We start from the raw sequence: 11,803 nt of genomic DNA, 5'->3' as shown, positions 1-11,803 counted from the left end.
TGTGTGTGTGTGTGTGTGTGTGTGTGTGTGTGTGTGTGTGTGTGTGTGTGTGTGTGTGTGTGTGTGTATAATTGTGCAAGCTAAGGTACAGATATTGCAGATTTACCCCAAAAAACTTGCAAAAACTGCATCCTGTTGTTCTCTTCTAAATTAATTGTGCAGGACACTTTTACTGGAACAAAAACAAGACTTTGATTCATTACACTATATAATACAGCTATTTACAGATAGCCACTGCATGATGAGAGGCAGAAGGACAGTGCAGCTCGCTCACTATCGTCGAGCCACAAGTCTTCGCCAAGGCCGAGCTGCGGCTGTTTCTTTACCACTCTGGAAAACCTCATAAATGATATTAGCCATCCTGGTTTGGACCCACCACACCATGACATTATACTTTTGTAACAGTGTGGTGGTTTCTGCACACACATATTGTTTTCCCTCAGTCCAATCTTCCAAACCATTGCAAAGGCATGGAAGTAAGCAGGCGCTCAAAATTGTGGTCTGGCACAGCAGCTTTTCCATAATTCTTCTGTATCAGCTCGATGCCTCCTTTTTCAAAACTAAGCATTTCACTGATATGCAAGACGATCAAAAAAGGCAAGGTGTACAGGCCAAATGCAAACGAAGCAGGTGAGACCACTGGGGGGAAGGGTGTCCTGGAGATGTGGCAGTGCCATCTACTGCTTGCACACTATCTGCTATGCTTATTTTATACATACACGCCTGCCTTCCAAGCTGATCTAAACATCCATCTCTCAGGAATTATTATTTGTTGGATTGTGAATTTTTCTGGCCAATCCACAGGTTTAGATGTTCACAGTTTTTTTTTAATCTCATATTTGCTCTCACAAGCACTCTCTACACTTTGTTGAAACAGTGGGGATCGATACCCCTTTGAATGGGTATAAAGTGGTTGGTAAGAGTGGCCCCACAGAATCTCATAATCCCAGCAAGCGCCTGGACCGCTTTAATGACACGCGGATCCAGACAGAAAATTACCCCAAGTGTTAACTTTTTCTCACTTTTCTGACGGCATTAATGATTTACTGTGGAAGTGTGCTGCACCCGACTGTGGCGTCAGGTTTGAAAGGCAATTAGGATTTATGAGGGGTCCAATCCTCCCAATTTCCAATAACGATCCACACATGACGCAGCTTTCTGAAGGTGTATATTACTATTTTACCCTTTAATTGTGCAAAGGAAAATGTTTCCCACTCAGCAATCATAAATTGGAAAAGGGGAACTCGTGGAAGAAAAGTTTTTGCTATTACGATTGTTTTTGTTGCATTTCATAAACTGTCTTCTTAGTAATACAGGGCAAAAAGTGCTCTGACATCTCCGCTGATATTTTCTCAGACAGTGAAATAACTGAAGTTACCTGGATGTTGTGTTTCTTGGTGACTGTTGCAGATCGGTTGGCTGCCGGTGTCGGTATTTCTTCCAACTGACCGGGTTTGATGGAATTCGCCTTCGGGCGCGCCTCTGATACCTGGGATGTCCCAGTCCTGAGCGCAGTGACGAGAAACACTACAACACAATATCTATTCCAAGCAGAGACGACCATCCTCAAAAAATACTGAAATATATGGAAAAAGAAAAAAAAATAATTTAGTAAAAAAGAAAAGAAAAGAAAAATAAGTTTCTCAATGAGACGTGTGCGCCCTGGCAGTGTCCATGCGTCACGCTTGTCAGACTGCAGTACACACAGTGGTGATGATGATGATGATGCCAAGTTTCTGGTCCTGAAAAGGTCAAATAATTTAAAGGACTGCCATTGAAGATTCTTTTAAAAGCAACGACACAAACAAACACGGGGAGCCAGGTGCACGAGTAAAAAAAAAAATATTATTTTTTTTGTATGAACCTAAACTGTTAAAATGCCGATGCTCTGAGGGTCAGACAGAAACTTGACAAGAGGTCTCCACCGTGCCTCAGTCTGGCTGCGAGTGAGCGCTTAGTCCTGTAGCCGGCTGTTTTATGATCTCGGATACTTTCTTTTTATAGGATTCTAATGAGTTTGCTTCCTCCGCCCCTATTCACAACTGACAAAGAATGAAACTGATCTGTGCGCTGCGCTGCTGCTCTCGCATTGTCGTCTGGACACCGGCACCAGGAGCTCCGTTGGGAAAAAGCTATAAAATTATACACTGTGTATTTTAACTGAGCACTTAACCCTTTTTTACTGCGATCACGCAAAGGAAACGGGAAGGGAAAAAGTCACTTTGGCGAGTCCAAAAAAGAAGGAGAAAAAGGCTTTCTTTTGGAAGTGAGGTGGAACGCTTTACTTTAAAAAGAGAATTAATTTATCTGTCTGGGGGGGAAATTGTACCTGTGCTTAAAATTTAAAAACTACCCCGCCTAATGTTAAAGAGAGAGAAAAAAAAGCAGTTTAGGGTTAACCAGCATTCCGGAATAACGTAGAATTTAAAAATAAAATCTGATAACTATTGTTTTCTCCCTGGGAAAGACATCCCTCATGATGCAAGGGATGACGACGGTGATAAGGTTACTGATGCAAGAATTATAGAGGCTCCTTTGTTGTTACGAGTCTTGCATGGGGATAAATTATATTCATGTTGGTTAGATAATGTATTTCTTGGTACAATGGCTTCTTTCAGTTTTAGGCAGGTAGAGCAGACGTGAATAATTCACTCAGGGAGTGATTCATTGTAGTGATTTCGGTGATGTATTGCTCTTATTGTGCGCACTTTATATGCATAAAATAATGTGATGTGCTTGGTCATGATCATTGATTATAGCGTTAAACATGATAACTTTCCAATGTGAACCACGTGCATGTAAATCAAACACAAAATTTAAAATAAAAAAAATAGCTGCCAGCAATCAAAATCATTTGCACACAATAGCTCACCTAATACTACTTTAGTCTTCACACAAGCTGGAAGCTTCTATTGAAGGCTGGAAGCCTGGCTGGGCAGGGATGAAACCAGAATACTGGTAAAGGCTTCTGACCTCAAAAGCGATCCATCACAGCCTCCAATTCAAAGTGTCAAGTTCTTTTGTCAGAGACAATGGGCGACCAACTGAACTGGGGAGTGGGAGGAAGTATTGGACTTGTCTGATGTAACTGTAGATGCGGAGGTGATACTATTTTAGCCTCTGTTGTCACCTGAGCGTGCACTGATTTACCAGACAGATGCTTTTACCAGAAACACATCTGAAAAGACCTCAATCCATTTTCAGACAAGTTTAATGTGGGAAACAAGGTTTGGATAATTAATTGGAGTAAGTCTGCATAACATAAACTTGCACTGAGTTAAATAGTTCTGTCACAGGGAAGTTTTTTTGTCCTTTGTGGGATAAATGGAAGATTATGTTCTTATGTTCAAATAACCATTGCAAGAAAGAAAGAAAGAAAGAAAGAAAGAACGGAAAGGAAGGAAAAAAATACACAGAGCAAAAACTTTGATTTATTCCACAAACACTGGGTGGTGCCCAGCTGGACTTTGTCTGGCTTCGTTATTCCTGATGAAACAGCTGAAAAAGTCCAGAAAGAGACGGCAAAATGGGCTGACAGTGAATCAGAGGACCAGAGCAAAGAGAGATGGGTTTGGTTGGTCTGTGGCATTTCAGACACAGTCATCAGTTTAATACATGCAAACAGGAAAGAGAGGACACTTCAAATGATAGTCTGCAGAAGCGTCAGAGGGGAGGAACACGGCGTTTTGATGCACTAGTGCTGATAAGTGTGGAAACATCTGCAGAAACCACAGCAGATTAAACGTGACGGTATCCTGCTGGAGGGAAGGTGATGTGAAGACTGCGGGCAGCAAAGCTTCTGGTCCATGACGGTGTGAGCATATTGCATGTTAGTGGATGTCACTGATAAGTGTAAGAAAAAAAAGATATTAAAAAAATAATAATATTTGAGTTGGGATTCACAGAGGGGGGGAAAAGAGCAGGCTAAAGAACCTGGGCCAAAATCTGTGATTGCTGTCTTGGCTCTTTTAGTAGGAAATAGTTTCCCGTGGGATTATCTTGTGTTCTGACACACTATCATCACCCGAGCCTCCACACGGTAACCACATTTGGACTGTTATGTTGCTGTGTTAATACTTTAACAGAGGCAGATTCTCAAATGTTTAAGAATTTAAGATGTCTGTAAAATCACAGCATAGAAAATATCACCTGTGAGTGACAACGGTGAAAGCAAAGCACAGTCGATTTGCACTTTGCACTTGAGGGAAGATTAAAAAGTGTATAGTGGAAATTAGAACCCATTCACACTAGACTGGATAAGGTCTTCCATCACTTTCAAACAACTTGGAGCTGGAGAAAAACTGATAAAAACTGTAAAATTATAGCCATGTTTACACTGGCTGAGGCAATCTGATTTTGCAGATGCCCCAGTTTCAATAGAATTCATGGCAACTAGACAGTGTAATAGCTGTGGCCAGTTAGGTAAACACACATTTTAGGTCTTAGATACTCCAGACTAGACTGATTAAGACTTAAGATTACCATTTGTTGTTGCTGGACGCACTGTTCACCGGCTTTTGTGATCAAAAAATTAATTTTCTTGAAAGTCAAGCATTTTCCAGTTGTGCCAGATGTGTGTCAGCAAACAGAAGGAAGCTGACTGCAGGGAAGCAAACGTGGATGCTAGCGTGTTTTGGCATCCATGAACTGACGTGACAAACTATTGTCGTCTGTAAAATGAAATCTTTTTTTTTTCATTATTATTTTACTTCATACAAGATTTCAGCTACTCAACATCCCTGGTCTCACTTGCGATATTTTGAGTTTGGTAATATACCAAAACTACCGTGGGAAGGCCAGTTGAGCAGCCACACGCATTTACAACTAAGTAATTCTGCAAAAATCTGTGCAGTATATGGTTTAGGATTGTCTTGGTAAAATCAGCAAGGACACAACATAGGTTTTCTTACTTCCTGAAGTATGTGTTGTAGCAATTACTGGCAATTGCAAGCATAATCAGAGCTAAACTGTTTTTAATTAACCCAAACTCCCAAACCTAACGTCTCTTGCGTGGCCATTTTTTGGTTTTATGCTTATTAGTTTTGTTGCTATGTCACTTTACCCGTGACACAAATGTTTAGATGGAGAAAACTGATGTTTCACATCTTTTAAATCAACTCAGTTTTTCCCTTGTCTTAGTTTTTCTTCACCATCATTAAAGTCAATGTAACCACCAAGTTAAAACCTAAAATGAGGCAATCAGTGTTTTTTTGTTGTTGTTTTTTTTAACTATTCGCCATGTTTCTCTTGATATGCACTGGAGTTGTGCCAGATGCAATGAAGAGTGCATTATACTGAAATGACACAGGTTCAAAATCAAATAAATTGGCACAACTACATCCGAGCAGTACGGTAATCTGTAGTTACAACATTTTACGTCTTGTGTGAAGAACAATTTGGATTAACACTTTTGGATTACCATCAAAGCCGTTGTGGGTTTAAACTTTTGTGTAATTGAAGACAGTGTAAACCAGTTTCACTGTGCCTCACTGTGTCTGCTTCTTGTTAATAGATCACACAATCCATGAATGGTTTCACCTTCCCAGGCTTACCACCCACAACTATGCTTCATTACAACACATCAGTCAGTGTAGTGTAAGTCTGCCTTTGATTCGGGGTCACTCAGAAATTTGGGTGTTTATGTTCTGTCCGTAGTGCAGGGTTTCCCGTGGTGGAGAACCAGCAGCATATCTGTCATGCTTTGTCAGTGAGGTGGAGCTGAGTGAAAGACTGCCGCTGACTTTGATGTGGCTTATACAGAACATGCATATGGACTACACCCCACAATAGATGAACAATTTATCCAAGAGACTGTCTCTCCACTTTTTTTTTTACACATCCAGCAGATGTGAGCTGGCCTGATGACGTGGGTCATGCGGCAGATGGCTCAACATTAGAACAGCCGGCCAAAAGGAAGCAAGTCTGGATCCAGCAAATTAAATGTTTGGACGTCACACGAAAAAAAAAAAAACACACACACTGGCTTTGATTTCATTGAAGGTGACTGTTCTCATTTTTATCACCAGCTTCCTTCAGGACGACATTAATGATGGATTATCTCGACATCTCTTCTCATAAAGAGCTGTTACCAAACACCATTTTGCTCCACATATTCTATTGCTTAAGTTGTGTTTTTACAACAAAATTCCTAGTTTACATCTATCGCTTGCAGAAATGATCCGGACAGTTTTTTTCACTACTGTTTCAACTCTTTCCAAGTAAAAAAACATTCTGCTTTTAATAAAAGATGAGCCCCGTGACTGATGCTGGAGTTATCCAGAAATTAAGACTTTGGGATCAAAGAGTTTTCAAACTTAAGTGCATTCAGAGACAAACAGAGATGTTTTGCAGAGATACGTCTCGCAGTTCATCAGCTCTTCGTACGCTCTATTTTTTCCATTACTACACCGAACACATAAAGACTGATCAGTCCCTATTGCAATTTTTCTTAAATCTTCTCTTGAATGCACTACTTCAAAATGTTCATGCTTCACTCTGCACAATTGTCATCAATCCTTACCAATAAGGATGGCTTGAAGATTAATTTTTCTGAAGCAGAAGTCAACAAAATCCCATATTTATTTTCCATATCCAACCTAGAGTCGCTCTATAGGCCAGCAGTGAGGCCTGCCCGACGGTTTCAGAGTCACTGCCATTTTGTAGCATGCTCGTAGGTTTACTTTTACCTTTCTTTAGGATTAAGGTTAAAATGTTAATTTAAAACTAAGGTCCAGGTTGAAGGGATAGGTCTGTGCAGGCAGAAACACCAAGACCTTCCAGAGGAACACCAAAGCGTTCCCGAGGCAGCCGTGGATGTGATCTCTTCAGTGAGTATTGTGTCTGCGCTGGAGTTACCTCCCAGTAGGTCTGAGACAGCTCAAGAGATGAATTGTGACTGTGCAGAATTGCCTGCAGAGAATTTACATTATAATGTACCAACTATGCATGCTCCACAGGTGGCAGACCGCAGCAGAGTATAATCAAGGCATATGGCGAAAGCCTTGATTATACTCCGTTCCTGACACGGATATAGAGACCTGGAGACACCACAGCCGAGTACTCATGCCTGTTATATTTTTTTTTTAAGTCCACTTGAAGTCCCCTGCCTGGGATCCATACGCAGTTGTTGCTGCGATGCTGCAGTTATGTCTGTTTGTGTTATTTGCTATTTGCTTACGGAGAGGCTACAGACAGGACAGGACACAGACAGTGTTCCAGTCAGTCCTCTAAAATCCAAACTGCATTTTGCTTAATGTGGATGGCACTGTGTGTCGGTCAATGCTTATTCAATGACAACTGGACCAGAACAGGGAAGGGAGTGAGAGTAGAGTTCAGGGGGAATGGGAAAAGTGTAAAACAATGGTCACAATTTTCATCATTCTTAACACTCTCTTTCACTTCGCTCTTTTTATGTTATAAATGGAACAGCATCTCACAGCTGACTGACAGCCCAACAACAGCAAGAGTAGCCAAATGACCAGTTGTACCACATATTTTTGACACTGGCCCCATTTGGCAACAGACGATCTGTGCAGGTAGATAGAGGAGCACTCTCTAGCTGCCTATGGACAGCCAGCATGCTACCAGTGCTGTACCATATTGGTCAAATATAAAGTCTCCTAGGACAACCCCCCTGAGGTCGCAAAGAACAGGCAGGCACATGGATGTCCACAAAGCCCTTGTGCTCAACCTCTAATGGTGAAATTTACTTCACTCGGACCCGAACAGACCCTAGTGGCCTCATTTAGGTGGCAAGTATAATCAAGGTCTAAGGCTGAGCCCAGACACTCTGGTCTTATTCTTGTGGTCAGTAAACTGACAGATAAAACGACAGTTTCAGCTCTTTCTTGACCACAACAGACCAGTGCAGCATTCACATATTTCATTAAGTCTTACTAATCTGTCACCTCACTCATTCGGATGTTTCAAAAGAGGAACAGAGAACCTTTATTTTATGTCAAATTAAAAACAGGGCGGCAGGTAGACTGTGTTTGTCTTTATTAAAAGCAGCAATTAGACACTAGTGTCAAAGTGATGTCATATTGTTTTCAGGCGCAGGCTTATAAATACAACAACTTTTAAAGAATACAGCAGCTAAAAAAAAAAAACAGTAGTTACAAATCCAACAGTTTCCAAAAAAGCAGAGATGGAATCTTATTAGGTGCTTTGGCGACCTGTAAAATAGCAAGAGGCCAGTTTTTACAGAACACTCTGTGGTTATGATGTGCTACATGTTAAAGTTAGACGGGGAACTTTTCTCCCCTCTCAAGAGTTTTTGGCCTGAAAAAGTTTAAGAGCTCCTGTTCCCAACATCATTTTCTCTGCTTTACTTTATTACCTCTGCTTCAGCGAGGGAGCAAATTTCATGACAAAACATTTCTAGTTCTGATCTCAGAAGTGCAGCTACCAAAAACTAAGTATTGTCTGAATTTGGAATCAACAAAACAAACAAAATTCCCCATCTTATTTCCCTGGCTTATGTATAGATTTGCCATACTTTCAGGGGTTTATGTAGTGGTTTTGATTTCTTAATCGCAATAATATGTTCAGTATTTCTTACTTTTTCTGGCAGGACCTGGATTACAAGTTGAAGCAACAGCAACATCTGCCCATCTCTGTCTCAGTTTTTGCCATTTTACTGTGACCAGGCATTGGGAAGCCAAATCATTAAACGCTAAAAAAAAAAAAAGCTATTTTGTAGACCTAATATAAAGAAACAATACATTAACCAATAATCTATAAATGTTTCCCTTACAAACATAACCTCAATGACACCAAAACTACTCAAACTGTTAAATTACATCAGCGGTACAATGAGAAGGTAATTATTTTGTCATTAGGGTAGTACAAATTCAGATCTCTGCCATATGTGCATGTCATTACCCAATGACTGAAAGCAATTTTAAAAACTTTAACCAGCATACAGAAGTGCAAGAAAGCTCTAGATGTTCATTCTTGTGACTATTGGGAAACTAAAGCCACAGCATAACTTCCTCTGACATGTAATGATTAATTGTTCCGACCCGAGGCTCTCATGTGGATCATTAGCAATATCACTTTAATCAAAAGTCCAACACTGCTTTCATAACTTCCTTCAACTGCACATTCCAGGAAGATGAACTGGAGGCTGCAGTAAGCAGTGTGCACAGCTCTGTTAAAAAGAGGACATGCTGCTTGGCAGATAATTGTTCCTATCCTCTCATTTCTCAGGAAGATGGATTAGGCCATTTCCGAAGAGTCTAGCTTTCAGCACATGAATGCACCCTGTTTCTGCTTTTAAACGACTGAGATTATTTAATCGATAACACTGACCCTTCCCTTGCAGAATGCTGACCACATGAAAGCACGCAGGGCTCCACTAATCAGGGACCTAAAAGGCCATTCCTGCCTCTAAATCAAACGATGCTTTCTTTGCCTCAGGCTGTGTGATGTGGCGACACACAGAGGCGCACTGTCACTGCTATTTGAAGTCGTCTTTAAAGATGCCCTCCTGAAGTTTCAGCGTAGACAGCTGATATGATAGAAAGGCAGCTTTGGCATTCTATGATCATTTCTCATGTGCAAATGAGCAAAGACATTAGAGTACAGGTACTACAACGAGACAATGGCATGCATACATACCAGGCTTTTGTTCTGCTGGCTTTAGTGCCACAGTTACCATAATAATACATGGAATGGGAGAGAATTTAAATATAGTTGTCTATACTGAGGTTGACAAATTTGAAAAGAAAATTTCAGCCTGCGGTTCAGACGAGCATGAACCACGAATAACAGACTTCAGGTACGCATTCAGCAGAGCAGTGTGTACTGGGGCCAGAGTCTGGCAGCTTGTGGCCAACTCTCAGAATGAGATTTATGATGTGCTTGACCAATATAAGCTATAAATACCATGTTCTCATGATAAACTGTGATTTTACAAATATTTCATTGAATCAATATGGTAAACCAGAAAATTAGATAATACCATCTGTGGGATTTTAATAGCATACTTAGACCTCAGCAGTCCGTGGACAGCAGAGATAAATGAAAGTTTAATTATTGCTGCTGAGGTCCCCGCGAGGAGTGTTGATTAGTTCTGACAGTAATAGTGTTTTAATTGAAGCCAGCCTCAGCCACATGCATGTGAGCTTGGTAGTATACATGCTATGTCTGGCTCACGCGTGCTATCAGCAGTTTACCCTAAAGTGCTGCTTTAAATATGTCTGCAGTAATTACAGCTGCATTTACAATTTGTGGTCTGTAACTCGCAGACCTGTCTGTGTATGTCCAGTAACAGCGTTTTCAGGTTTTCTAGGTAGCTGTTTCAGCAAGTTTATTACACTATGCTGCAAAGGGTTTGCAGCAGACATGTGATTTTCAGCTGGTAAATCTTTGATATTTAAGAAATTACATACTTCTCTTTCTGCCATTTATGTATGTGTAGATATGTTTAGGTATAAATAACAGAATACTTGCAACTAACACAGGAATTCATAGATATTGAGAAGTCGTGTCATCAATTGTCACTTACTTTAGAAAATAAAACAATAAAACTGATTTTAAAACTTGGCTGGGAATATTTTAGCCTCAACTCTAAGTGTTAAAACCAGGATTCAAAAAGCCCCGAGACAAATAAGTCTGTTAATGCTTGAATGTCTTTTTATTGACAAATGAAAAGGAACAAATTTTAATTTTACCCAGTCAGCCTCTCTGCCCATGCCTATCTCCCCATCCTCTTTGTCCTTTTTCTTCCTGTAAACAAGAAACTGATCTTAGCACACAGGCTTCAATGATGTCTCAATTCCAAAAATGCATCTGGAGCAAAGATGAGAGGAAGCTTCCTGGAGAAGCTATGATATGACTTGTGTATTTCTTGCATGTAGTTGCGCTTTTAGTTTGAACTATTCTGTGTGTTAATGTTTGTATTTTTGATATATTTCTTGTTGTGGTTGTATTCGTCAGTTGTCATAAGACAGCAATGAAATAAAAAATAATAATAATAAAAGTTACTACTAGTTTGCATGTTCTCTCCGTGTTTGCTTGGATTCTTCTCGGGTCCTCTGGCTTCCTCCCACAGTCCAAAGACATGCAGTTAGTGGGGATAGGTTAATTGATTAATCTAAATTGCCCATAGGTGTAAATGTGGGAGTCAATGTGAGAGCGAATGGTTGTCTGTGTCTCAATGTGTTAGCCCTGCGACAGACTGGCGACCTGTCCACGGTCTACCCTGCCTCTCGCCCTATGACAGCTGGGATAGGCTCCAGCGCCCCTCACAACCCCGAAAAGGATAACCGGAAGTGAATGGATGGATGGAGGTACTACTTACTGAGTGAGAATGCAAAGGTTGGTGTGGGAGGGGGTGAGTGAACACAAAGACTGGTTGTGGTAGTCCAGTGCGGGGAAAAGAATCACTTTAAATAAGGGACAGTCATTTCTGTTGTGAGATCCAGCAATTTTCTGTGTACCAGCTGTGATCTGCTGAGTTGTGCTGCTGTTTTTGAGATCTTTGCCAACTGAATTCAGCTACATATAAGCAGGTGCCATGTCAGCTGTACAGCTAATTTCCAACCTCTAAGCAATATAATGGTTTAATTCAGTGAGTGAATTGAATCAACATCATCACCTTAAATTTAGTTTGATCTCTGCTACACCTTGTGTAACCTAAAAATGACCATGAACACCACAGCTGCTCAGCACCAGTCGAACATAGTGCATTACTGCAAACTTCACAACAGTGATGCAAACTAAACACTGTAGATTGCATTAAACTGCCCAGTATTTTCATGCAACCATTAAATAACAAAAAAGGTCAAATTAAAATATA

At 40.6% G+C, this 11,803-nt stretch overlaps 1 protein-coding gene across 1 annotated transcript in view; it reads right to left on the bottom strand.

Moving 5' to 3' along the window:
• Positions 1 to 2,024, bottom strand: part of dkk2 (dickkopf WNT signaling pathway inhibitor 2) — a 12,714-nt gene extending 10,690 nt beyond the window's left edge. Inside the window, exon 1 of the mRNA XM_005940008.3 lies at positions 1,379 to 2,024. Coding sequence (XP_005940070.1) covers positions 1,379 to 1,564 — 186 coding nt within the window. The 5' untranslated portion in view covers positions 1,565 to 2,024. The remainder of the gene's footprint in view (positions 1 to 1,378) is intronic.
• Between the last annotated feature and the right edge of the window lie 9,779 nt (positions 2,025 to 11,803).

Source organism: Haplochromis burtoni, unplaced genomic scaffold, assembly GCF_018398535.1.
Source record: "Haplochromis burtoni strain Fernald_Lab_line unplaced genomic scaffold, NCSU_Asbu1 Contig_277, whole genome shotgun sequence".
Taxonomy (NCBI): Eukaryota; Metazoa; Chordata; class Actinopteri; order Cichliformes; family Cichlidae; genus Haplochromis; species Haplochromis burtoni.
Note: the sequence above shows the minus strand (reverse complement) of the source record. Positions and strands in the feature narration are given on the sequence as shown.